This window comes from Paroedura picta, chromosome 18, assembly GCF_049243985.1.
Source record: "Paroedura picta isolate Pp20150507F chromosome 18, Ppicta_v3.0, whole genome shotgun sequence".
NCBI lineage: Eukaryota > Metazoa > Chordata > Lepidosauria > Squamata > Gekkonidae > Paroedura > Paroedura picta.
The window spans coordinates 10,785,859-10,812,295 of NC_135386.1; the positions used below are offsets into that span (position 1 = coordinate 10,785,859).

General features: G+C 45.6%; 2 protein-coding genes across 6 annotated transcripts in view; one reads left to right on the forward strand and one right to left on the reverse strand.

Moving 5' to 3' along the window:
* Positions 1-183, reverse strand: part of WDR93 (WD repeat domain 93) — a 52,206-nt gene extending 52,023 nt beyond the window's left edge. For 3 of the 4 annotated variants that reach the window (XR_013227384.1, XM_077317455.1, XM_077317453.1), the window contains exon 1: positions 59-182. The gene's annotated coding sequence lies outside the window, so the exon portion shown is untranslated. Of the gene's footprint in view, positions 1-58 lie in introns of all 4 variants that reach the window. The other variant, XM_077317456.1, reaches the window with a different exon arrangement.
* Positions 158-26,197, forward strand: PEX11A (peroxisomal biogenesis factor 11 alpha). Of its 2 annotated transcripts, none has more exons than XM_077317457.1 (3): positions 158-314; positions 6,694-6,809; positions 20,571-26,197. In XM_077317457.1, the coding sequence occupies exons 1-3, from the start codon at positions 259-261 to the stop codon at positions 21,134-21,136; spliced, it is 738 nt and encodes a 245-aa protein (XP_077173572.1). In that variant the 5' UTR covers positions 158-258; the 3' UTR covers positions 21,137-26,197. The 2 variants fall into 2 exon arrangements, with proteins under 2 accessions (XP_077173572.1, XP_077173573.1); XM_077317458.1 differs by lacking the exon at positions 158-314 and adding an exon at positions 3,349-3,606.
* The last annotated feature ends 240 nt before the right edge of the window (positions 26,198-26,437 follow it).

A 26,437-nucleotide genomic window follows, 5' to 3' on the forward strand; every position in this document is an offset into this window, starting at 1 on the left:
CAAAAAAAAAAAAAACCCTTCCACCGTCAATTATTTCGCTCCGCAAAAACGCTCTTACAGGTCCAGGCGCGCCTCGTCCTCCCGCGTGGGCCCGTTGGTTGCCTCGGCAACCCCGGCCGGAAGCAAGCCCGTTCCGCGGTGGGCGAGGCTTCCAAGGGAGGAGGCGTGTCCTCCGCGGGCCCCGCCCCCTCGCCCGGGCTTCCCAGCGGAGCGCGCGCGCGCCCGCCGGGTCGCCTCCGAGGTGGGACTTTGCTGGCGATGGAAGCGTTTGTGCATTTCTCCAACCAGACGCAGGGGCGGGAGCGGCTCTTTCGGTGAGGGGCGACAGGTGACTCGGGGTCTTCTCTCCAAACAGAGGACTTTTCGGAGGGGGGGGGAGGGAAAAGTCGGGGGTTACTGCTCTCCCCCCCCCCCCATAAGTCTAGCACTATCACGCTTTGCTTGCAAATCCTGCTCATGAGGGCAGCAGCTCCCAAACTCCGCGCTGGGGCATCATCCTCGTGTAAAATTTAAGTAAATAAGGAGATGGCTGGATGAAAGCATGGCGGAGCGAGCAGCTTTGCACTCGCTTCTCTGGGGGGACGGATTAATCCGGCCGGAGGTGGGTCTGCGGTTAAGGGGTACAATAATACAGAAAATAAAATTGGGTGTCCTAAGAGCGAGCCTGATGCAACTCTGCATGAGTCGGTCCTCAGGGCTTGCCAGTTCTTAAGCAATGCCTGTGGAGGGTGGTTAATTCTGCCCCCACCCTAGTATGACAGGTGACTGATTCTTGACACCTGCGAGCCACTTGTGGAGAAAGCTACTTAATATGAGTTGCTGATCCGAAGTGCCTGCTCTCTAACAAAGAGTAATTGAGAGCATGTCAGTGGCATATAGATATACCAACAGTGGGTTCTTTTCCTTCTAGGACTATTTATCACACATTGTATATTTTAGGAAATATAAAGTTGTGTTGTCAGTTTTTTTTGGGGGGTGATGTAACCCAGCAATCAGGAGTTTGGGTGCACTGCTCAGTGACCTGCACCTAGAGCAGGGGTAGTCAAACTGCGGCCCTCCAGATGTCCATGGACTACAATTCCCAGGAGCCCCTGCCAGCATTCGCTGGCAGGGGGCTCCTGGGAATTGTAGTCCATGGACATCTGGAGGGCCGCAGTTTGACTACCCCTGACCTAGAGGGCTGTTTCACATACACATGTGGATTTTTGCATGCGATTGGGCTCTCTTGGAATTCCACTGTTACACAAACCTTCCACCTGTGTTATCAGATGTGCAATTGCATGGGTGACTAGGGAGGAAGTCTAACCTGGACTGTTGATTGGCACAAAGATTAATGCTTGGCAGCCTCCTCCTTTCCAGCCCTGTTTTCTTAGTGTAAGCTCAGCAAATCACTTAAATGCTCCCCAAGAAAACAGAGGCAAGCCAGATTTGCTTGCTACTGAGTGGCCTGTGGAGGGCTGTCTGATCACACATTGGGATGAGAGTTGAATCCTTGCACTTTTAAGAACGAAAATATTATTAAGCAAATGCAACAGAAGAGATTCAAAGAGCCGTGTTGGTCTGAAGTAGCACAATGAAACCAGAGTCCAGCGGCACCTTGAAGGCCAACAAAGATTTATTCAAGGCGTGAGCTTTCGAGTGCAAGCACTCTTCATCAGACTAAGATCTCACCATTATAACAGGATTTTAACAGGATTCTGATCAGTAGCGTTATGTATGTGGACAGTCCATGCAATGTCCAAATGAGAGCCTGAAGGAACTCCAACAGAACTGAACAATGATCTCCTACCAATTTAGGCTGAGCAGGGGGTTGGACTAGATGGCCTCTATGGCCCCTTCCAACTCTATGATTCTATGAATCCAGGGGCCCACTTAAAGGCCAGTCGGGCTTTCCCACTAAGGGGCGGCTGTCTGAAATGTATATAAGTTGCTTATGTGCCTGTTTGTTCCCTGTTCAGTGTTTGGAGTAGGAGCTGTTAATAAAGAAGAACTTGGAGTCTGTGTCTTGCCGAACCCGCAGACTTATTAAGTAGAATGTAGGGGGCATTTCCACGCCCGTTAATTATAGTGAAATGAAGTTGTTATATCCCGGCCCTTCAATATGACATTGCCAACATCCGGCGTCTGGGCAGTAACCGGCCAGCTACATCCTCCGTTTTAAAGCACTAGTTGGGGAATCACATAAAGTGGATTAGAGTGAGCTACGGCAGGGGTAGTCAACCTGTGGTCCTCCAGATGTTCATGGACTACAATTCCCATGAGCCCCTGCCAGCAAATGCTGGCAGGGGCTCATGGGAATTGTAGTCCATGAACATCTGGAGGACCACAGGTTGACTACCCCTGAGCTACGGGACAACAACCAGCAGAGGGATATTATGGAGGCTCAAACGTGCTAAAGGCGTATGCCTTGTCCCACTCTTGCACCCGCCTCCCTCTCCCTTGTTCCCCAGGGATGGGAATGTCTCTTTTAAAAGGTCTAACTTCCTGGAGCAACGAATAGGTGGACAAGGGTGCAGGTGATGCCAGAAATAATTTTTCCCCCAAAGTTTTTACACAAAGCATGCTTCTCTAAAGTTTCCTCTCCCCCAAAATCAGGAATGAGATTAATTTTTTAAAGTATCAGGACTCATGATTCCATAAGGGATGGCATTCAAAAAGCACTATGCATCTATGATTAGATTAGATGATTAGATGCATAGGCGTTTCAATGAAGAACTATGAATTTTAAAAAATAGCGGGCAGCGTGGGACCTGTAAAGAAAGGAGAAAGGGAATTGGCTGTCTGGCTTGACTGACAGGCGGAAGAGAGTCATGTGTAAAGTGTGTAGCTCTCTTCTGCCATTTCCAGCAGGCGATGTGGAGGGTGAGGAGGGGCCGGGAGGCAGCTGGCATAACTCTATTTTTGCTGATGTACAGAAATGCCCAGGATTTTCTGCCTGGCTACAAGGCAGACATTCTTCCACAGATCCATGCATATGTACACATCGTATCCATGCTCAGTAAAGCTAAGATTGCTGTTTTCAGTCTGTTGAGGGGCTCGCCGGGTAATTGCTATAGCTTCCCAGAGATTGCTTAGTGAGAAGGTCATAACATTAAGCATACTGTATGCTTTATTTCAGTTTCAGATTCCTGTAATACTATCCTAGTCCTATCACCCTGTTAATTGCATTGGTTTACCCTATGTAATCTGCTTTGGCTCTCAGTGAGAAAGGGGGCTCTAAAGAAATTAAATAATAACAAATAAATAGCAGGTGTTTCATGGAAACCCCCAGATGCTGCTCTTTCCCTGCAGGGCACAATTAGAAGAGGATCTGCTCTAAGAGTATCCTTGGCTGGCAAAGTGTAATTATGAAGCTTTCCAGTCCCAGTCATGACTCTGTGTTCCCCATTGTCAACCTGACAGGTTGTATCTGGGGCATCACAATATGTGTGTGAGAGAGAACAAGGAAGGATTAAGGAGAATGCTATACATTTATACCAGCTCTACTGTATTTGTGTCAATTCCTGCCACCCCAAATCCTGGAAATTGTCGTTCAACAACATTCTTCACTTAGGCACCAGAAAGCTTGTTAGTGAAGAGTTGGTTCACTGTTTGACCACATAATCTGTAAGTAGATTTTACGTTCAGTTAAAAGAAATTAAAGCTTGTTTATGTTGAGTCATAGAGTTGTCTACTCTGGCTGGTAGCATCTCTCCAGAATCTCAGGAGGAGATCTTTCATATCCCCCACTTCCTGAGATTTTTGATTGGAAGCACCTCGAACCTTTTGTGCAAAAGTTTGAGAGCCCATAGGATGCATAACAATTTGCAAGCGAGCTAAACAAATACATAACAAAAAAGCAATACAATCAGTCAATGCTATTCAAAAGAGTCTGTAAAAAGGTAGAATAAAATTCAGTGTTAATACTTGGAAAAATAAATAAAAATATATTTTAACCTGATACCTAAATGCAAACAAAATAAGCACCCTGCTAACTTATGGGGAGGCTCTGTGAATATGTGGTCCCACTACTGAGAAAGCCCTGTCCCTAGTTGCTGCCTGTGTTTTTATGGGTGGAGGCACAGAGGGCAAGGCTTGAGATAAGGGCCTTAGCTGTCAAGGAGCGCATGCACCATGAGGCTTTTTATCTGCACCAGATCTTTGAGGATTGAGGAGTCCCACGGATTAATTTGTTTGCCACAACAGAGTCAGTGAAGGCCCTCCCCCCCCCCAACCTTTCATATCCTGGTGAACAAGGGCCCTGTTGTATAAATTTCCCCCATTTCAGCTTTTGAGCAGGTTGGAATTGAGGTCAGAGCAGGAAAATGAGGTCAGAAAGGACAGATTGCATTCTTATAGCACAGTCGTAAACTCAGTAGTTGGTTTCCCATACTTTGTCATTTAACTCTAAATGTATTCTGCTGCTTCAGACCCACTTGGCTACCCACTCGAATCAAACAGTCTAGCTGTTAACCCTGTGGGAGAAAATGGGAGAAATTTAGTGCAATGGAGGATGCACATTTACATGCCCTTTTCCATTGGTTCTATAGTATCAACTAGAATTGGCAAAGCAGGGTTTGGTAATCCTGTTGCTTAAGACATATTTGTCAGCTATTGCTGCTTCCTGTATATAAATCATCAAATCATAAATAAATAAAATTGCAAAGTGGTGATGTGGGCTTCTGAAAGCCTGCTTATGAGCTATTATGCCATAGATTGTCAATACAGAATGAAGAAGAGAAGAGGATTTGGTTCTTATAAGCTGCTTTTCTCTACCCAAAGGAGTCTCAAAGCAGCTTACAATCGCCTTCCCTTTCATCTCCCTACAACAGACACCCTGTGGGGTGGGTGAGGCTGAGAGAGCCCTGATATTCCTGCTCGGTCAGAGCAGCTTTTATCAGGGCTGTAACGAGCCCAAGATCACCCAGCTGGTTGCATGTGAGGGAGTGCAGATTCAAACCCGGCTCTCCAGATTAGAAGTCCGCACTCCTAACCACTACACCAAGCTGGCATGCAGAGGTTGGGAAACCAATTTTACACAATTTGTTCCAGTGAGAGATCCAACTTACTGAAGTAAGTAGCTCAATAATGTCCTAAGGTGGGGCTGCGCATGAACATGTAAGATGAAAACAGAGTTGCACTTACCTGTAATTGTTATTCATTGATGTCTTCAGTGCAGACACACATTCCCTCCCTCTTGCCATGTTGCAGATTCTTACTGAGATTTACTTGTTGTTTTAATAGAGTTTGTGGTGGTTTAGGGTAACTGAAGGAGAAGGGGAGTTTCAAGTGGGTAGCTGTGTTGGTCTGAAGTATCACAACAAAATCAGAGTCCAGTGGCACCTTTAAGACTAACCAAGATTTATTCAAGGTGTGAGTTTGCACACGCCTTGAATAAATCTTTGTTGGTCTTAAAGGTGCTACTGGACTCTGATTTTATTGTACCCTTTCCTCCAGGGGAACTGATCTCTGCAGTTTGGAGAGGAGATTTCATTCTGGGGGGATCTCCAGGTCCCAGCTGGAGGCTGGCATCCCTGAACAGTGGCAGGGATGCCAGCCTCCAGCTGGGACCTGGAGATCCAGCTTCTGGGGTTTCTTGAAGCTTGAATAATGTTTCAGGGGATTCTCAGTGGTAAAAAAAAGTTGAGAAAAGCTGACAGTAACTTAGGCAGTAACTTAGAAACCCACTGTAAGTTCATTGGCAACCAACGTTTTCATAAACATTCAACTGTTTTTGATTGACTTTGATATTGGACGGAACTGAAGAAAGGTTTCAGTTCTTCAAGCAAGTTTTGCTAACAATTTATGTAGGCTGCTCCCACATTTGCTGTTTGCTCCAGCTTGGACATTAATAGGAAGCTGGGCCAGTGGGGAAGGGGGTGTACATGATGCCCAAAGTGGGAAGATTGTTGCATGTGTAACCAGGCTGTGATACACACTCCGCTGGAGCCTTTTATAGCTATGGACAGAAATGTCCATGGCAGGCCTGCACATGTGCTCTCCCAATGCGTGTTTACACTGAAGACATCATTGAACAACAGTTATGGGTAAATGCAACTCCGTTTTCTTTGCGGCCAGGACAGTGAAGCAGGCGAATCACCACTGTGTGGCTATTGGCATAAAGCTTGTGTGGCTAAGACTCATGGGGAGTATCTTTGCTTAGGGGAACAGCAAAGCTGTGAACCTCAAAGTGCACAGAAACCGATTATTAGGAAGGAGTCTGCAAGTCGTAACTGATGCATTCCAGGAGTAATGACATATCTTTTTTCTCCCTGGGCAACTCTGTAGGGTGGTTTCAAATTAATTCAAAAGAAATTCCGTCTAAACATCCGGAAGAAGTTCCTGACAGTTAGAGCGGTTTCTCAGTGGAACAGGCTTCCTCGGGAGGTGGTGGGTTCTGCATCTTTGGAAATTTTCAAACAGAGGCTGGAGAGCCATCTGACGGACAGGCTGATTCTGTGAAGGTTCAGGAAGTGGCAGGTGACAGTGGATGAGCGATAGGGTTGTGAGTGTCCTGCATAGTGCAGGGGGTTGGACTAGAAGATGACCCATGAGGTCCCTTCCAATTCTATATGAGGGAACAGTTGTTTCTGCCGGGTTGATCTTGTTTCTGTGTCTTTCAATTTGCCCTCCACACTAAAATTTTGCAAAGGAGCATTCCTTTTCCTCTGCAAATTGCATGCCTATGATATAAATATTTTTCCCCCATTCCAGTGCAACTCAGTATACGTGCATGCTGCTTAGCTATGTGTTAGAGAATAAGAGTGGCAGAGAAGAGATGGTAATGAAGCTCAAACACCTGGAGTCTAGCATGAGCTCTGGCCGCAAGTGTAAGTATGTTACCATCTAAGAAGTGTGCTCTCTCCCTTTCTCTTTCTCCATGTTTTTCCTTTTCCTTCCCACCAAATTCTTTTGTATCTGTTAAGGCAGTGGGCGTGACTTTAAAACTCTCCCACCCCAAGTTTCTAGTCCTTAAGGCTGTAAAAATACATAGTGCTCAGTCTCTGACTTTTTTCTTCTTTGCATAAATTTTATTGGTGTTGATATTTGTAAAATAAGAGGGTGTTCAAAAATTGTTCACAATAGATGCAAAACTGTTCATAATAGATGCACCTTGCAGATTTCAGCTTCACCTAATACTGAATTTGGATTGCCTAGATATAAAATATAATGTATTGTAATTTCTCTCCATTTTCCACCTGGTGGAATAGCTGTATCCTGACCTGGAGAGCCCGGGCTAGACTGAGCAGAGTTAGATCAAGGTTAGCATTTGGATAGGGAACCACCAAGAAAGAGCAGGGTCATGATGTACTTGTCTTCAAAGCCCTGTGGGTGTAGTGGTTAAGAACACTGGCTTCTAATCTGACAAGCATAGTTTGATTCCCTGCTCCGCCACATGCAGCCAACTGGGTGATCTTAGGGACATACTAAAACTAGGGACAGTGATAGCCCACAGACAGTATATGATTGCCCATATTGAATAACGGAAAGCATGTTTGCCCATAGGAAACAAGAAAAAACAGGATTGCTGATAGGGCATAATGGGAAGCGCGATTACCCATAGGAAACAAGAAAAAAACAGGATTGCTGCTAGGGAATAATGGGAAGCACGATTGCCTGTAGGAAACAAGAAAAAAACAGGATTGCTGCTAGGGAATAATGGGAAACACGATTGCCTGTAGGAAACAAGAAAAAAACAGGATTGCTGATAGGGAATAATGGGAAGCACGATTGCCTGTAGGAAACAAGAAAAAAACAGGATTGCTGATAGGGCATAATGGGAAGCACGATTGTCTATAGGAAACAAGAAAAAACAGGATTGCTGATAGGGAATAATGGGAAGCACAGTTGCCTATAAGAAACAAGAAAAAAACAGGATTGCTGATAGGGAATAATGGGAAGCACGATTGCCCATAGGAAACAAGAAAAAAAAAGGATTGCTGATAGGGCATAATGGGAAGCACAATTGCCTATAGGAAACAAGAAAAAAACAGGATTGCTGATAGGGAATAATGGGAAGCACAATTGCCTGTAGGAAACAAGAAAAAAACAGGATTGCTGATAGGGCATAATGGGAAGCACGATTGTCTATAGGAAACAAGAAAAAAACAGGATTGCTGATAGGGAATAATGGGAAGCACAATTGCCTATAAGAAACAAGAAAAAAACAGGATTGCTGATAGGGCATAATGGGAAGCACGATTGCCCATAGGAAACAAGAAAAAAAACAGGATTGCTGATAGGGAATAATGGGAAGCACGATCGCCCAAAGGAAACAAGAAAAAAACAGGATTGCTGATAGGGAATAATGGGAAGCATGATTGCCCATAGGAAACAAGACAAATCACGCTTGGCCATAGGAAATAATGGGAAGCACGCTTTTCTATTGCAGCGGTCCACAACCCCCGGCCCTTGGATCAGTCAGTACCGGGCCGTGGCTTCTCCTCGTTCTCTTCCCCGTCTGCTGCCTTGGGGGCTGCCCTGCCACTCTGCCGCTGGCTCACCTTTGCTGCTCTCCAGCAGCCAAAATGGTTGGGGCTCTCCCTCGGCATGGCACTGCGCAGCTGCTGCTAGCAGCGCCCCCCAGCAGGTGGCAGGAAGTCAAGCAAGCGGAGCAGGGGCTCAGGCAGCAACATCCCTCTGCAAAACACTACCCCCCCCCGGGCCTCAGTAAAATTGTCAAGTGTTGACTGGTCCCCGGTGATAAAAAGGTTGGGGACCACTGGTCTAGAGGAAACAAGGCAAAGCACACATCCATAGGAAACAAGACAAAGCACGATTGCCGATAGGGAATAATGGGAAGCATGAATGCCCCTTGCCAATGGGAAACAAGACGAAGCATGATTGCTGAAAGGGAATAATGGCAAGCACAATGACCCTTAGGAAACAATAACTGCTAATAGGGAATATTGGGAAGCACACTTGTCCATAGGAAAAAAGGCAAATCATGCTTGGCCATAGGCCAAGCACTATTGCAAATCAGGAATAATGGGAAGCACGCTTGCCCTTAGGAAACAAGGCAAAGCACGCTTGCCCTTAGGAAATAAGCAGGCTTGCCCATAGGAAGCAAGGCAGATCACACGTGAACTTTGGGAATAATGGGAAGCAGGCTTGTGCATAGGAAAGTAAATCACACTTGCCTCTAGAGCAGCGGTTCTCAACGTGGGAGTCGCAGCCCCTAGGAGGGGTTGATTGACCCTTCTCCCAGGGGTCGCCGAGGCCGCTGCTGCCACTGCCAGTGAATGGGAGCTGGGAGGAAAGGGGAGGCAAGCACCGGTCTAGGCACCCTGGGTGGGGACCACCTCTATGGGGAGGCAGGGAGGAGGGCCTGGGAAATAAGGGAACCCAAAATGCGAGGCCTCGCCACCGGGTACCCACCTGCATGTGGCCTGCATCCACCGCCAAGCTTTGTGCTTGGGTGGCTGCGCATGCACGCAGGAAGCCAAGCTACTAGCGCCCTACTTGGCCCCAGAACACCTAGCCACAGTGATCCATGCGACGGTCACCTCTAGACTGGACTTCTGCAACTCACTCTATGCGGGCCTACCCTTATCCTTGATCTGGAAACTGCAATTGGTGCAGAACGCAGCAGCCAGGATTCTCACCAATACACCGTGGAGATTTCACATCCGGCCTATACTTCAACAACTCAACTGGCTCCCAATTGAATTCCGGATCAGGCTTAAGGTTTTAGTTCTTACCTTCAAAGCCATACGCGGTCTGGGCCCAGTGTACCTCTCCGCCTGTACCCCCAAAAGAGCATTACTCTCTGCCACCACCAACTGGCTAGTGCCCTAGCCCCAAAGAAGCATGTCGGTCCTCAACGAGGGCCAGAGCTTTTTCATGGCCCCCACCTGGTGGAACAAGCTCCCTGAAGAGATCATGGTCCTGTCCAAACTCCCAAAATTCCACAGGACCTGCAAAAGGGAGCTCCTTCACCAGGCATTTGCCTGAGACCGACAACAGGTCCCCCCCCCCCCTCCGACATGCCCTCCAAGGCCTGAACCAGTCTGTCCTCTCTAAGGGCCTTAGCTAAGTTCCTGTTCCTGTTATATTGTTGTTTAAGATCACTGACATTGTGTTATTTAGATTATTGTTCTTCTTGTATTTTTTATGTTATATATTAATTCGTTCCATGTATCCCCAAATGTTGCATGTAAACTGCCCTGAGCCATATGGAAGGGTGGTATAGAATGGTGGTCACTAATGCCAGGCCGTGAAGGCCCTGGCATCGGGCCACGGCTCCCTGCCTCTGGAGGGCCGGGCCGCGCATGCGCGTTTGCGCCATGCGAGGCCGCAAACGCACATGCGCGGCACTCCCGTGCATGCTTGCATGCGCGAGAGTGCCACACATGCACATTTGTGGCCACGTATGGCGTAAGCGAGCATGTGCAACCCGGTGCACATGCATGGGAGTGCCGCGCATGTGTGGCATGTGCGGCCGGGCGATCACCCTCCCCGCCGCCACCGGTCCGCAGCCTGAAGAAGATTGCGGACCACTAGTATGGAAACTAAATCAATTCATTAAATAAGAGGAACAGCCAGGCCTCACCCGCACCACCTTTAAGCTTCAGGTTGTTGCGAGTGAGTGGGGAGAACGCCCAGGTCTCATCTGCACCACCTTCAGGACTCCCACTCAGGTGGGTGCACTGGAAGGTCCTTCCTTCCTTCCTTCCTTCCTTCCTTCCTTCCTTCCTTCCTTCCTTCCTTCCTTCCTTCCTTCCTTCCTTCCTTCCTTCCTTCCCCCTTTCCTTTGCTTTTTAATGCCGCAACCCCCTTTGGGTTTCCACCGCCAGGATGCAGTTTGCCCCTCTTGAACCCTTTGTGCAGCATTAGAAAGCAGAGACTGGTACAGACAAACAGGATTGTCAACTCCTTAACTTTCATGCCTGTCTTAATCAGATGCTTCTTAACATGGACATGTTAACAATTTATTCCTGGAAGTTGGTGACGCCGGTAGGGGCCCTTTCAAAGCCCATTCTTAGGAATGGGCTTTGAAGCTAGTACAAACTATATTTGCCCATAGGAAATAATACAAACTACAGTTGGCCACAGGGAGAACTGGAAACCAAACTTGCTGAAAGAGAATAATTCAGACCCTTAGGACATTATGTGGATCACAGAGACATCTGTTGAAGATATTAACACAAGTAACCCTCTGATAATCTCTCTCTACGGTACTGTGATCCTTCAGTATTCCTTTCCCAGCTGACAGATTTTTCTTGAGAAGCTACTGGGTCTTTTGCAGTTGTATCGTGGTAAATTTGCTATGTACCGTTATGAATTCGGTTCTATGCCCTTATTGAAATGTACTGATGTTTTGGTATGGTCCCTTAAGTTATTATTTATTTATTTAAATTTATACTCCGCCTTCTTTGCTTGAGTGCACCTATAAATCCCAGTTTAAATAATTCTGAAGTCAATTTTCAAAACTCTACCCACGGATGAAGAACCCTGAACCCAGTGTGAGGGTGTGATACTGGAGGGAGGCCAATTAAATGTTGATGTTTTGATGATTTATTGTACTCAACCATAGGCCTGGTGGAAGAACTGCTCTTTGTAGTACCAGCAGAACTCATCCACCGATTATTTCCTTTCACTGGATAGGAGCCAAGGCTGAAAAATCCCTGGCTCTTCATATTCTTCAACCGTTCTGCCATTCACTAAGTTGGTAAGCTTTGCCATCTTTGCCAGTTCACCCAATTTTTCAATCCCTTCACACTAGGCACATTCCCTTGTCTCCATCTTCTTGCCATCACCCTCCTCGCCCCAGTCATCGCATGATTAAAAAATTCACCCGCTTTACACGGGAGAGAGGATGGGATAACACTCTGCAGCATATATTCAGAGCATGACGGAAATTTAACCTTTAACATTTTTTCTAATACATCATGAACCTTGATCCAAAATTGTTGTGCTTTCTTACATTGCCACCACATATGAAAAGAAGTTCCTACTTTATCTTTACATTTCCAACATTTAGGATCATGACTTCTAGCAATATGGCTCAATAGCTTAGGAGTAACATACTGTCTGTAAAACATTTTAAACCAGTTCTCCTTTAATTGCTGACATTTAGTACGCTTAGCCGTATTATTCCACATCAGTTCCCATTCCTCCATTGATAGGTTTCTACCAAAACTTAACATCCATTTCACCATACAGTTTTTAACCTGTTCTGATTCAGAATTATATTTCAACAATAGCTTATAAATCTGACCTTGTAGGTGCAGCTTATTTTAAAAGAAAATTTTCTCAAATTTCAATAAGGTCAGATCAATCTGGTTCTGAAATTCAAATTTATATCTAGATACCAGTTGCGGGAATTCTGTCCAATTTAGCTTGACCCATTCTTTAATAACTGAATCCAAATTTTTTATTTTTCCTGAAGTGGTCAAGATGTCTTTGTATCTAAAGCAGCCTATACCAGCTTGACAGGATTTGTCAGAGTACACTTCTATTGATGATTTTAACAAAGATGTTTCTGAAGTCATTCTTTATTTGTATTTCTTCCATATAGGCATTAAATTTTTAACCCCAAAATTTAACTCAGTTGTTGGTTGTGATTTGCCCATCGGCCAGAGTAACCCATGGAGACCTTCTTTCAGTACTTGCTTTTCTAAAATCCAATCTTGTAAACCTGGTTGCATGATCCAATCAGAAATCCATACCAATGCTGCTGCGTGTAAATAAAGCTTAAGATTTGGAACGTTCTGGCTTCCTCTTGTTTTATCGTCCTGAAGTATTTTGAAAGGTATTCTAGGTCTTTTATTATTCCAAATAAATTTATTCAAGATAGATTGCCATCAAAGTAAAGTCTTCTCTTTCAAAGCCAATGGCATGACATGAAACAAAAAATTCAGCTTTGGCAACACACTCATCTTAATTATAGCCATGCGGGCCGACCAAGAAAGATGCAACTTAGTCCACGTTAACAAATTATCTTTCCCCCAGGTAAGAGTATAATGATTTTCAAACAAATTTTTAGCTCTTTATCCAATACCACTCCAAGATACTTAAGTGTCCACTTAAGGGTCCTTAAGGGTCCTTAAGGATACTTAAGGGTCCACTTCACAGCTGCTTTCCTCTTTTATATCCTTAACGGCCTGTTCTGAAACTCCATAGAGCCAAATTTTAGTTTTTGATCTATTGATTTTAAATCTAGCATAGTAACCAAAGTCTGTCAAAAGAGTAAGCAGATAAGGAATTGACACATCTGGGTTCGAAAGCATTATTGCCACATCAGCCAGTTTGGTGTAGTGGTTAGGAGTGCGGACTTCTAATCTGGCATGCCAGGTTCGATTCTGCGCTCCCCCACATGCAACCAGCTGGGTGACCTTGGGCTCGCCACGGCACTGATAAAACTGTTCTGACCGGGCAGTGATATCAGCACTCTCTCAGCCTCACCCACCCCACAGGGTGTCTGTTGTGGGGAGAGGAATGGGAAGGCGACTGTAAGCCGCTTTGAGCCTCCTTTGGGTAGGGAAAAGCGGCATATAAGAACCAGCTCTTCTTCTTCTTCTTCATCTGTATAACTTCTTGTCTTAAAAACTCAACCTTCAATCCGAAGCCCAGGAATGGACTCCATATTACATATTCTTGTCAGAATAGTCCCTAAAACCAAATTAAATAACAGGGGTGATAATGGGTAGCCTTGTCTTGTGCCTTTTAAAAATTTGAATCTTCTCTGACGTTAGCATGCCATTCACCAATAATCTTGCTTCTTGTTTTGAATAGAACTTTTTAATTGTTTTCAAAAATCTTTTTTCACAATTCAGTGTTTGTAAAGTTGCAAACAAAAAATTCCATTGCACATTGTCAAATGCTTTTTCAAATGAATGCAGTTGAATGCAATGTCAAATGAATGCAGTTCGTTTCTGCGTTCATTGTGAACATATTCTATAGCATTCATAATCAATTGTATATTATTTCTCATCCGTCTTTTAGGCATAAAACCTGTTTGATCTTCATGAACCACATCTGAGATACATGCCTTTAACCTTTCTGCAAAAATTTTAACAAAAATTTTGTAATCCACATTCAAAAGAGAAATCGGCCTATAAGACTGCAGTAAAGATAAATCAGTACCTTCTTTTGGAATAAGAGTTATAGAAGCTTGCTCCCAAGATTTCGGGATCTCTTTTTCAGGAGAATCCGTAATTTGATCCATCACTTGTAGTAAAATAGGGGTAAGCACATGGTTCAAAGCTTTGTAATATTCCGCTGGTAGGCCGTCTGGGCCCAATGCCTTTGAAGATTTCAGTGATCCAATTGTGTCATTTATTTCTTGTGTTGTTATTTTATTGTTTAAAATGCTTCAATGCTGTTCCAAGAATCTCTTTAAAGGTATCCCATTCAAATATTTCAGTTCTTCTTCCCAATTAGTTGCATTCTCCGAATGGTAAAGAGTTTGAAAAAACGTCACTAGTTTTGCTTGAATATCCCTTTTCCAAATAAAAATCTTTACCTTTATGATGTATTTTGGAGATGGAACTCTTTTACAAATGCTTTTGAATCCTGAGCGCAAGCCACTTCCCGGCTTTATCTGCACGTTCAAATTGTTTTTGTTTTACAAAATCCAATTTTCTCCTCATCTCTTTAGTTTCAATCAAGTCTGTTTTAGTTCTGAGGGCTCCATGTTTGCTTGGAGCAGTTTAGCTGATGGTGACCTTCTCATTATCGCAATTGTTCCTGGATTTCCTTAAGTTCTTTAGTTCTTTTACTTTTTATTTTGTTGTTTTTTTGGATTAACACCTTCGGGTGTTAGATTTGTTTGGAAAAAATCAAAAATCTCAGATTCACATTCTTGGATCCTTAATTTGTCTTCCAAAAATGATTATACATTCTCTATCTTCTCATTCCAATTCTCAGATAATTCAGATTTATTTCCAATGGATTATGATCAGCAAAGTTAATCAGCGAAATGTCTGTATCTCCGACCCTTGATAGCAAACACTTGGAAATCCAGCACTGATCTAATATCAAATAAGAGTCATGGCTCTGGGAGTAAAAAGTATACTGTCGCTTGTCGGGATGTTGTAATCTCCAAACATCAGCGATTGACAGTTGGTTTAGAAACCTAAAAGCTTTTTTAGGAAGTTTAGCCCCATGCCTTTTATGCAGCTTATCCAAGCTCACACCCAGTACTGCATTAAAATTGCCAGTCAAAAAAAAAATTCAGTGTTCAAACAATCAATATGAGTTCCAAAAAAATTGTCATATAATTTAACTTTCACATTGTTAGGGGCGTAAATATTAGTCAAAATTAATCTCTTTCCATCAGGTAACGATAGATTGAGTGATGAAACGAACCTCTGAGTCTAGAAGTAGAGTTTCTGCAGTGATATTAAAGGTAAAGGTAAAGGTATCCCCTGTGCAAGCACCGGGTCATGTCTGACCCTTGGGGTGATGCCCTCTAGTGTTTTCATGGCAGACTCAATATGGGGAGTTTGCCAGTGCCTTCCCCGGTCATTACCGTTTACCCCCCAGAAAGCTGGGTACTCATTTGACCGACCTTGGAAGGCTGAGTCAACCTTGAGCCGGCTGCTGGGATTGAACTCCCAACCTCATGGGCTGACAGCATGTCGCTGCCTTAGCACAAGAGGCTCATTTGCAGTGATATTAGGATTTACTATATATATATATATATATATATATATATATATATATATATATATATATATATATATATATATATATATATATATATATATATATATATATATATATATATATATATATATATATATATATATATATATATATATATATATATATATATATATATATATATAATGGAGCATTAAGGACATTGACATTAAGTGAAACAATCTTTAATCTCTCTATGTTTGTTTAAAATCGTATATGTTCTGTTATTTCCTTTGATCTTTTGAAGGTGGAGCCGATGGACCAGGTTGCTTATCTGGACCAGGTTGCTTATCTGGAACAGATGTTCCTAGTTGTTGAGTCAGGAGTTGAGATAATGTTGAAGCTTGTCCTGAAGAATCTTTAGAGAGTTGGTCTGCAAGCTCTTGAGCTTGTTGGAGGGTCTTTATAACCTGTCTTCCAGAGCAAACGGTATTCCCCAAAAATATCTAATCTCCTTCCTCAGCAGTATTTGACGTAAGAAATGAAACTGAGCTCTTTTGTGGAGTGTCTCCCCAGGAAGATCTTGAAATATTTTAATTTCTTGACCTCCTAAATTGAAAGGGGTGTCACGATTTTTCTCCAAAACTGCGTCTTTCACCAACTTGCAATCGAAGCTGGCCAAAATATCTCTTGGTTGTTTTTTACGGACTGCAGCTCTTGAAAAAACTTGATAAGCCTTCTCAATACGAATAGTTCCATCTGGGAGATATTCCTCAAATGCCTCTACTATCTCTTTACGCAAATCCTGTTTGCCTACACCTTCCAAAGCCCCTCTGATCCTCATGTTTCTTATCCTGTTTTGGGTTTCCAGAGCTTCAAATTTTCCTTCAGCTTCCAGCTTCTAATCCTTAAATTCCAAAAATTCTGTTTCCACCTTTTGTACCTTAATTCAGTCTTCTTCAATCTGCTTAGTATTTTTTAAAGATTTTTTAAGATCATCAAACATGTCAGACAATTCTTTTTTAGATTCAGTAGCCTCTTTTTTGACCTCAACAACTTTTTTCACATCCACAATTTCTTTATGCAAACCTTCAACCACTGCCACGTATCTTTATTATGCTTGTCTAACAGACGTGTTATTTTGTTGAAGTCTATTGTTTCTTCTTCTTCATCCTCGTTATCTCTTCTATCTTTTTTAGGATTCCGTTTGGCTGTTCCCTTTTTCTGTTTAAACACAACTAGTGTTTCAGACAGAGGTCTCTTCTTTTGTGATTTCTTGAAATGTCTTAATTTGACAGACATCAAATACCCTACAATAACGGTCCCCAACCTTTTAAAGGTTGAGGGCCGCCTCTGGGGGTGGTGAAGAGCCGGCGCCCCGTGTGCCGTGCATGCGTGTTAGCGCCCCCTGATGGTGAAAACGCGTATGTGCGGCAGCTCAACGCATGCACGTTTTCACCACCAGGGGGCGCTAACGCACGCGGGAGCTCCGCACATGCGTGTTTGTGCCCACCGCCGGCATGCCGATGACCACACCTGTGTCTTCCCCCCCAGCTCTCACAGCAGAAAACTAGCTGGGCCGCGAGTTAAGCAGCTGCTTTGGCGGCCGCTTCTCTCACGGCCTGGTGAGCTTCTCTCTGCGGGGGGTGGGGGAGAGGCAGGTGTGGTGGCCCGTCACCGAGGCCTTCGTGGCCCACTAGTGAGCCGCGGATTACAGGTTGACTACCCCTGCCCTACAACACTATTATAAAAATTGTTTTCCACCAGCTAGCTCTAACTAATGTCTATTAGTTAATCAATAGACATTACCTACAGCAATTCTTGAGACAAAGAGAGCTTTAAACAGTTTAGTTCCAAGAAAAACAAAAAATAGACAGACAATCAGAAAAAAGAAAAATATAAAAAGAAAAACAAGAAAAAACAAGATTTTTGTACCCTGTTTTACCAACACCTTTTCCCTTCATCTCCCCACAATAGACAACCTGTGAGGGTTGTGGGGCTGTGAGAGGTCTGAGAGTCACCCAGCAGGCCTCAGGTGTCTCAAAGCAGTTTCCAGTCGCCTTCCCTTCCTCTCCTCATAGCAGACTCCCTGTGAGGAGGTGGGGTAGAGAGACTCACTTGGAAGCTGGTAACCCTAACAGGAGGTCTTTCTGTGCACAGCAGTCTTGACATTAGTCAGCTTTTTTATACTGGTTTTTTATTTACCAGGCCAAGCTCGAAAAAAGTCACTTCAGTTCCCATGTCTCTCCAGCCATTGTTCATTATTTACAGTTTCAGGCTGTAAATATTATTTATTTAGATCTTCCTGCACTTTCCAGACTCACAGGACTGATGCTGGTCTGTCTATCGGCGTCCCAGAATACAAACAGTTGCTGGTAAGGGCTGGCCATAGCCCAGGAGGGACACACCCGCACCAAACTGCAGTCCCTTCAAACTGCAGTCTGCAAACCTCTACCATTGTCTCTAGATCGCTTCTCATCTCTAGATTATAATGATCAGCTCTGCAGGAAAAAGGGCTGCTTTGGAGGGTGGACTCTGAGGCATTGTATGATTTTGAAGTCCCACCTCCAAACCTCCAGGAATATGTCCAACCCAGGGGTAGCCAACCGCCAGGTGGGGCCTGGAGAGCTCCTGGAATTACAGCTCACCTGCAGAGTATAAAGATCAGCTTCCCAGACAGAAAGGGCTGCTTTGGAGTTTGGTTAGGGTTGTTGTGGAGAAGAAACATGTAAGGCCTTCCATGCAGGTTATTGTTGAGTTGAAAGACTTGAGGCCTACTACACAGGGCAGTTGTGCAGATGAAGCAGGAGACAAAACAATCGCCGCAACAGCATCCAGTATTGTCCGCGCAACAACGCTGTGCAATAGGCCTCAGATCTGCAGAGAGTTGCTTGGCTGCATCTTCCCTCCAGCAGTAATGCCAGCCAGAGCAGTATTTTAAGTGAGAAGGGGCTTTCTTGTGGCCTGCCTGTCAGCCAGCAGTTAGGCAGGAGAGAAAAGATTTCCATCCTCAAAAAGAAAGCACACCCATGCCCACAGACTCCTCTGCGTTGCTCTTTGAAACGCCTCCCTCCCTTCAGTCAGGGACAGTGAGGCTCCTTCACAGCAGGCCTGAAGGGGAGGGGGGAGGGAGCGCATTCACCAGCCACCTGCCAGGTCTGTCGGTGTTCTGAGGCAAAGTTGTTGGACATGTTAGGACAGCCTAGGGCAAAAAGGGCTGGCGCGGCCTGTCCAAGCCTCCATTCTCACCCACCTTGGCAGCCCTACCGACCCCCTCTCCCTGGCGGCAGTGTTGCCAGATTGCCCCTGGCCAGGCTGGTGGGTAGGCTGTGTGACCTCCCTATTGGCCCCAAGTCCGGGGGGACAGGGCCGGTCCGCTCTTCGGACCAGTCTGCCTTCCCATTGGTCCAAAGATTGGGCTGGCCCCGCCCAGTCTCCACCCACTAGGCCTTAGCTTTTTACAATACAGCGAAGCTATTCCAGATGGGCATCCTTCTCATTATTTCCTATGGACAAGTATTCTTTGCCTTAATGGGAAGCATACTTCCCATTATTCCCTATGGGCAAGCATACTTCCCCTCATTCCCTATGGTCAAGAATTCTTCTCTTTGTTTCCTATGGTCAAGCCTGCTTCCCTTTATTCCCTATGGGCAACCTTCCTTCCCATTATTCCCTATGGACAAGCATTCTTTTCATTGTTTCCTATGGGCATGTGTGATTCCCATTATTCCCTATGGACAAGCATGCTTTCCCTTTTTCCTATTGGCAATGATGCTTTCCATTATTTTCTATTGGCAATCATGTATTATCTGTCAGCAAGTGCTGTCCCTAATTTTAGTATGTCCAGTGACCTTGGCTCCTCACAGCCCTGGTAGTGCTTTTCTCACAGAGCAGTTCCTTCAGAGCTTTCTCAGCCGCACCTACCTCACAAGGTGTCTGTTGTGGGGATTGAAAGGGAAGGCGATTGTAAGCCACTTTGAGACTCCTTCAGGCAGTATAAAGTGGGGTATAAAAAACAAATCTTTTCCTTTATCAGCTGGGGTACAGCCTCCCTGATGGTTCAAAGCTGATCTTGCCCTTCTTGTTGGTATGTTTTTTTGGGGTGGGGGTGGGGGTGGGAGGGGAATATGTAAAACATATGTCTCTTGGGAGGTCTGAAGTCTGTGTTGATTTTAATATATGTTGGGGTTGGTGCTTCCAATAATCCCCTGTGCAAGCACCAAGTCATGTCTGACCCTTGGGGTGACGCCCTCTAGCATTTTCATGGCAGACTCAGTACGGGGTGGTTTGCCAGTGCCTTCCCCAGTCATTACCGTTTACCCCCCAGCAGCAAGCTGGGTACTCATTTTACCGACCTCAGAAGGATGGAAGGCTGAGTCGACCTTGAGCCGGCTGCTGGGATCAAACTCCCAGCCTCATGGGCAGAGCTTTCAGACTGCATGTCTGCTGCCTTTCAATAATTAGGAGAGTGCTAATAATGAAATTGTTTTGGACCCTTGTATTGCTGTCTAGAGGTTTGGCTACCTTGATAGGTATCCCTATGTTACCTTTATGTTACCAAAGTGCAGTACAACTCTTTTGTTGTCAATTGCTGATGAGTGTCTGGCACAGGGTTCTCCAATGTGGTGCCTGCCAGTACATTTGGCACCTTCCAAGCTTTTCAGGAAGGACTGGTTGTTTTCCTCATTCAGTCGAAAGAATCATCCACTAAAAGATGAGAATGACCGTTAAGCAACTGGTTTGTTAAAGCATGGTTCCATCGGCCCTTCAGTATTTCCATCTTTCCTTGAGGGGTGAGGAGGTTGGTGTTCTGTTTGGCTCTACCTCCTGAGGCAGCCATTTTGAGTTTGGCTCCACTTCCTGTCAAAGCCATTTTGCAGTGACACTCATCTCCTCTTCTCGAAATCGTACAGCCTTAAAAAGGGTGGGGATCCCTGTTCTACTAGCATCCATTCTTCGAGGAAAGAATAATTTCTGGCCCTAACGCTTGAATTTTCTTGCAGTGTTCAGACTCGGCAACATGGTGCACGCCCTCGTGATCGCCCGACAGTCCAACCAGTTGCCGGAGCTGGTCCCCCGCTTCTGCCTGACAGTCTCCAACCTGAACCGGGCCCTATACTTTGTCTGTGACATGCTCCTGTGGGTGAAGAGCGTGGGGCTCGTCCCAAACATTGACAAAAAGAAATGGCGCAATCGGGCCACCAGATGCTATTACTACTCGCTAGTGATGAACCTGGCCGAGGATTTGTATCAGCTCTGCCGCTGCATGGAGCAGACCGTGCAGACGGAAAAAGCCCAGAAGGACCTGTCTTGTGGTCTGCGTGTGCGGAGGTTCATTTCCCATCTCACAGGGGGTCTGCAGCCTTTCCTTTTCCTCCTCTGCCTCACCCTGAGGAGGCATCCCCCTCTCTTGCTCGACACGCTGAAGAACCTTTGCGATCTCTCGAGCCCATTGGATCGTCTGGGAATCTACAAGACCAACCCAGGAGTCATTGGGCTTTGTGGTATTATCTCCTCAGTGGTCGGGATCTTGACAATTGCCAGTCCAGACCTGAAGCTGAAACACTGATTCAGGAGTTCCCCCCCCCCCCCATAGTTTGTTTTTTTAAAAAATTTCATCTCCAGTGTGGCCCTTTCTATATAAAACAATGGAACTTATTATTGGACGTTATCTGACTGTGTTCTTCTCTGCATGGCTTTTTGAATGAGGACTTTGTTCCCAAGTAGCAGGGACAGAGTGAAGGAGAAATCATTTATGGCCTGTAAAAGATTAAGCAAAACCTTCTTTGAACTATGCAAACAGAGAGAGTAAATCGGTATTGAACTTGCTCCTATTCCAGATTGTGTATGTCACTAGAGGAGAAAATGGTGTTAGGGAGGTGGTCATGGGTGGAGATCAGAAAGGTAAATTGCTGCACAGGTCCTGTAGACTCCTCCCCCGACACCTTTGCAACAAGGACTGTAGGGTTTTTGTTTTAGTATTTGTTCAAAACCTGCATGGCTTTTTTGACCAGAGGCAACAATGGGACAAACAGCCTATCAGGCTAGCCTAAGCTCATCAGATCTCGGAAGCTAAGCAAGATCAGCCCTTGTTTGTACTTGGATGGGAGACTAACCAGGGAAGTATGGGGTGGCTCTGCAGAGATAGGCAGTGGGGAACCACCTCTGAAGGTCTCTTCCCTTGAAAACCGTACAGGGCTGCCATAAGTCAGTGGTGACATGAGTGCAAAACAGAAACCCAGTCAGTCAGTAACCTTTTATTGGCATAAAACATGTATAAAACATATAGAAATAGGGCTTAAAATTCCAACGAAATAATAAAATAGGCCATGGGGTTACGTAACGGAACAGATCTTAAAACGATTAGATAAACTATAAAAGATAAAATACAAAATAGGCAGCATATTATAAACATAGTTAAGACTCTGGCGACTATAATGGTTACCTCTGGGTCTTTGTCAGAGAGCAGAAATTGCAAGGTCATAGACTTACTTACAGAAGGCTTGTTTCCCAGCAAAGCAACAAAACTGCCATCCCGGCATTGCTCATATAAGGGGCAATCTAACAAAAACGTGTGTGATAGAGTCAGGGCAGCCAGAACCACACGGACAGAGTTTTGCATGGTATGGGATACGGTTAAACCTTCCCTCTAAGACCTTTGAGGGGAAACAGAAACCCAAAAACGTGAAGGAAAGGAAAGTTCCTGTCCAACCCACTTCTAGTTTTATAAAGGGAAACACAAAAGTAGTCCAATAGCACCTTTAAGACCAACAAAGATTTATTCTCTGTTCCTCAGAGTGCCTGCACTTGAAAGCTCATGCCTTGAATAAATCTTTCTTGATCTTAAAGGTGCTATTGGACTCAATTTTTGTTGTATTACTTCAGACCAACACGGCGACCCACTTGAATTTATAAAGGGAAAGATATTGACAAACTAGCTATGAGGAGGTGTAAAAAGAAAGATTTCTCTCCCCACGCTTCCCCCAGCTAGTAACCAGACCAATTTGGAAGACTTTTGACAAGGTTCCACATGATATTCTGATGGGTAAGCTGGGTTTTCATATTATTAGGTGGATAGGGAACTGGCTAGAAAACTACTACACCCAAAGAGTGGTGGTCAGTGATACTTTATCAAAATGGAGGGAGGTGAGTAGAGGAGTGCCACAGGGCTCATTACCGGGTCTGGTACTTTTCAGCATTTTTATCAATTATGTGGATGAGGGGATAAGGGACTCGTCACTAAATTTGTGGATGATACCAAATTTGGAGGAGTAGCAAACACCCCAGAAGATATTCAGTGAGATCTGAACACTCTGGAAAAGTGGCCAGATGAGAACATGATGCAATTGAATAAAGAGAAATGTAGAGAATTATAGAGTTGGAAGGTACCTCCAGGGTCATCTAGTCCAACCCCCTGCACAGTGCAGGAACTCACAGCTACCTGCCCACCCACAACGACCCCAATTTCATGCCCAAGTGATCCTTCTACCAAAAATCTCCAGAATCCAGCCTGGCCTGGAGGAAATTCACCTACCATACCACAGCGGCAATTAGGAATTCCCTGGGTATGCAAGGAAGGACCACAAGTGACAAACTCTGGCACATCCCTTCCTGCCCACTCACTCACAATCTGCCTTATTTCATAAGATCAACATTTCTGTCAGATAATTATCTAGCCTCTGCTTAAAAACTTCCAATGAAGGAGAACCCACCACCTCCCAAGGAAGCCTGTTCCACTGAGAAACCACTTTGTCAGGAACTTGTTCTGGATGTTTAGCCAAAAATTATTTTGAATTAATTTCAACCCATTGGCTCTGGTCTGAACCTCTGGAGCAACAGAAAACAACTCTGCTCCATCTTCTATATGACAGCCCGTCAAGTATTTGAAAATTATTATATCAATTCTTAGTCGCATTCTCTCCAGGCTAAACGGACTAAGCTCCCTCAACCTTTCCTCATACGACTTGGCCTCCAAACCCCTCACCATCTTCATAGCCCTCCTCTGGACATGTTCCATTGCCTCTGCATCTTTCTTCAGTTGTGGTGCCCAAAAGTACTCTAACCTGAGCAGACAATAACATCACCTCCCGTGATCTGGACACCATACTTCTTTTAATAAAGCCCAAAATCTCATTTGCCTTTTTAGCCACTGAGTCACACTGCTGACTCATATTCAGTGTATGGTCTATTAAGACTCCCAGATCCTTTTCAAAGACAAATCTCACCCATCTTATAGTGATGCATTTGTTTTCTCCTCTCTAAATACAGATCTGACAACCCATCTCCAGTTTACGTGGGTCATGGCCAGCTCCTTCCTTTCGCTCCCTGCTTGATCTGCATTGGGTTTGAAGGAATCTGAGTTGGCTGCCCAGATGAGGTATGTGGAACAGCTGGCTCTGGCAATGCCTCGGAGGGCCGAGGAGGTGTCGGTGAGGCCATGACAATGTTCCTTTGGAGAAGGATTCTTTGCTTGCCACTGCCACCAATTACTTCCTTTCCTCCCTCAAAAAAAGCTGTCAGTCACCCTGCTCATTAAGTTTCTTCCCTCCAATTCCATCCTTCCAGGCTCGTACCAACCAACATCAATGATTTTACAATCCGTATTTCTGTCCTCCCCCTCCTGAGTATCCTTCTCATGCACCCCAGCAATTTCAAAGGAGGTGACAGGCATCTTGCCCTAAAGGCCAGAAGTTATCAGGTGCCCCTTCATGTCCCCTCTCTGATCTCTCTGGATTGCCCTGATCACTGTTTCCTGCCCTCCCCTCCCCTTCTCTCTGGGTGGCACTCAGCTTTCAAAATGTTAAACTTTGGACAGTAGCTCCAACCTGCTCATCTCCAGTGTTTCACACCCGGCTGGGTTCAAACTCTTTCTTGCGCTCCTGGGAAGGAGGGGGGAAAGTTCTACTTGCGTGCCTATAAAGCCTAGGTCCGATCTATGAATGGTGTCGCAGTTCATTTTCCTGTTCCATGTATTGCCTCAACTAAGTGATTGTATGTCCTATCCTTATCCATAGTTCCTCTTAATATTTGTGAAACAGCCCAGGGGGTGGAGAGTGTCCTGGCTGTCTGAGTTGGAATAGGGCCAATTGGAATTGGCCCTCCCCCCCTCCCTCCTTGCCCGCTAGCAACTTTGCTTGCAGACGCGCCCGACTACCGGAGCCAGCGCGTCTGCCATAGTACAAGCCTCCACCCTGCTGAAATGCTTTCCTTGCTGGTCGCCTGCCCCACCATTCCTGCGCCCTTGGTGGAGGCAGGCAACAGGGATAGTTCGTGGCAAGGACCGCTCGAATCTTCCTGGAGGGTAGGTTGAGGAGAGACACTCATGTCCGTGAATACTCCGTGCACTTGGAGCGCCATTCCGTGATTACGCCGCAGGCCTCTATTGTGCTGTGTTGGGGGGGGGGGTGTAGCCAGCAGGATCTGGCAGCCATAAGCAAGAGACTATGGCTGTCTCCCTTCTCCCCCTGCCTCACCACCTGGGTGTAGCTGCTTGGCCGCAGCAGGACGTCCATGGCAGCTGGAGACACGGGGCACTCGGAGAGCGGCCAGCAGCGAGGCCACAGCGGAGGACAGAAGCTGCTGCAGCGGCACAGGCACCAGCGGATTGCCACGCCCTACCACACCACCGGCCGGTAGCAGCCCACCATTCCCTCACTCCGGCCCACACCACAGGACAGCGTGCTGAGCACTGCCACCTGTGTTGCCCTGCCTCGCCCAGGACGTTCACTTGGGACACAAGCCGCAGGGGCGACACAGGCAGTGACTGCTCTCCATGCCCTCCCACAGCAGCAACTGCTGCTGAGCCGCATTGCCTGGACTGAGGGGCTGGAGCCTCACCACCGGTCGGTGGCGCCTCTTTTGCCCCCACAGCTTCTCTCCTGGGTGAACATCCAGCCCGTGGCCACATCACTGCCCGCCTTCCAACTGCCCCACGTCTCCTGATGCCCTCTACGTCCTGCCGCCACCAAGCGCCTACGCCCAGGCAGTGAATGGGGGGGGGGGAGATGGCCACAGTCAGAGATCCTCACACCTACGAACTCCCACACACACGTGTGTGTCACGCTAGAGCCCGTTTTATCTTCTAAAATTGGCTTGCCCTCTAGTTTTCAATAAAACTAATTTTTGGTGAAATGCTGAACCTTGGCAGTCTCTGAGTTGGGTGATCGAGGAAGGGCTTCACAGCTTCACTTTGCCTTGAGTTCGTGACAGCAATATCCCCAGAGGGATAAGCCTCAACAAAATCAACAGCACAATCAACCTAGATTGTGACACTTAACATGTTCTGCTGCCTACGGGTTGCAGTCTGGTAATCATTTGGCTCAATTCTCCTCTAGTTGGTTCCCCGTAAGCCAGGACTCCTGGGTTTTATCCATTGTTTATAATGTATACTGTTTAGAATTTTCCTCCTTACCGCCTTGCTGCCTGGTTTCTCAGACTCATGTTAATACCTTTCTAGAATAGGGCACTCAAATTCTCGAGCTCTTGGAGACAGGCGCTGTCGAAGGGGTCCCTGATGGTCTCCACCAAAGGGGGGGTTTAATTGTTCCCTTTTCTTGGTCAAGAAGTGAGATGGAGGTTTTCGTTCTATTCTGGACTTACACGGTTTGAATAAATGTTAATTCGTTTCTCATTTCCGCATGCTTTTTTTGAATTTATCTCATGAGGAGACTGGCTTGCAGTCCTTGATCTCAAGGATGCCTATTTTTATATTTCAATTCATCCTAAGGATAGACACTTCTTGCACTTTTTGCAGGAGTTCCCAAATTTTCCAATATAAAGTTCTCCCCTTTGGCTTAGACACGACTCCAAGAGTGTTCACTAAGTGTATAGCGGTGGTAATATCTTACCTATGGACCCAGGGTATCACAAT

Bases quoted from the DNA above. Each gene is read 5' to 3' on its own strand.
- PEX11A (XM_077317457.1), top strand. From the start codon at position 259: ATGGAAGCGTTTGTGCATTTCTCCAACCAGACGCAGGGGCGGGAGCGG. The intron at 315-6,693 runs GTGAGGGGCGAC...CCCCCATTCCAG, and splicing joins GGGCGGGAGCGGCTCTTTCG to TGCAACTCAGTATACGTGCA. The intron at 6,810-20,570 runs GTAAGTATGTTA...ATTTTCTTGCAG, and splicing joins CATGAGCTCTGGCCGCAAGT to TGTTCAGACTCGGCAACATG.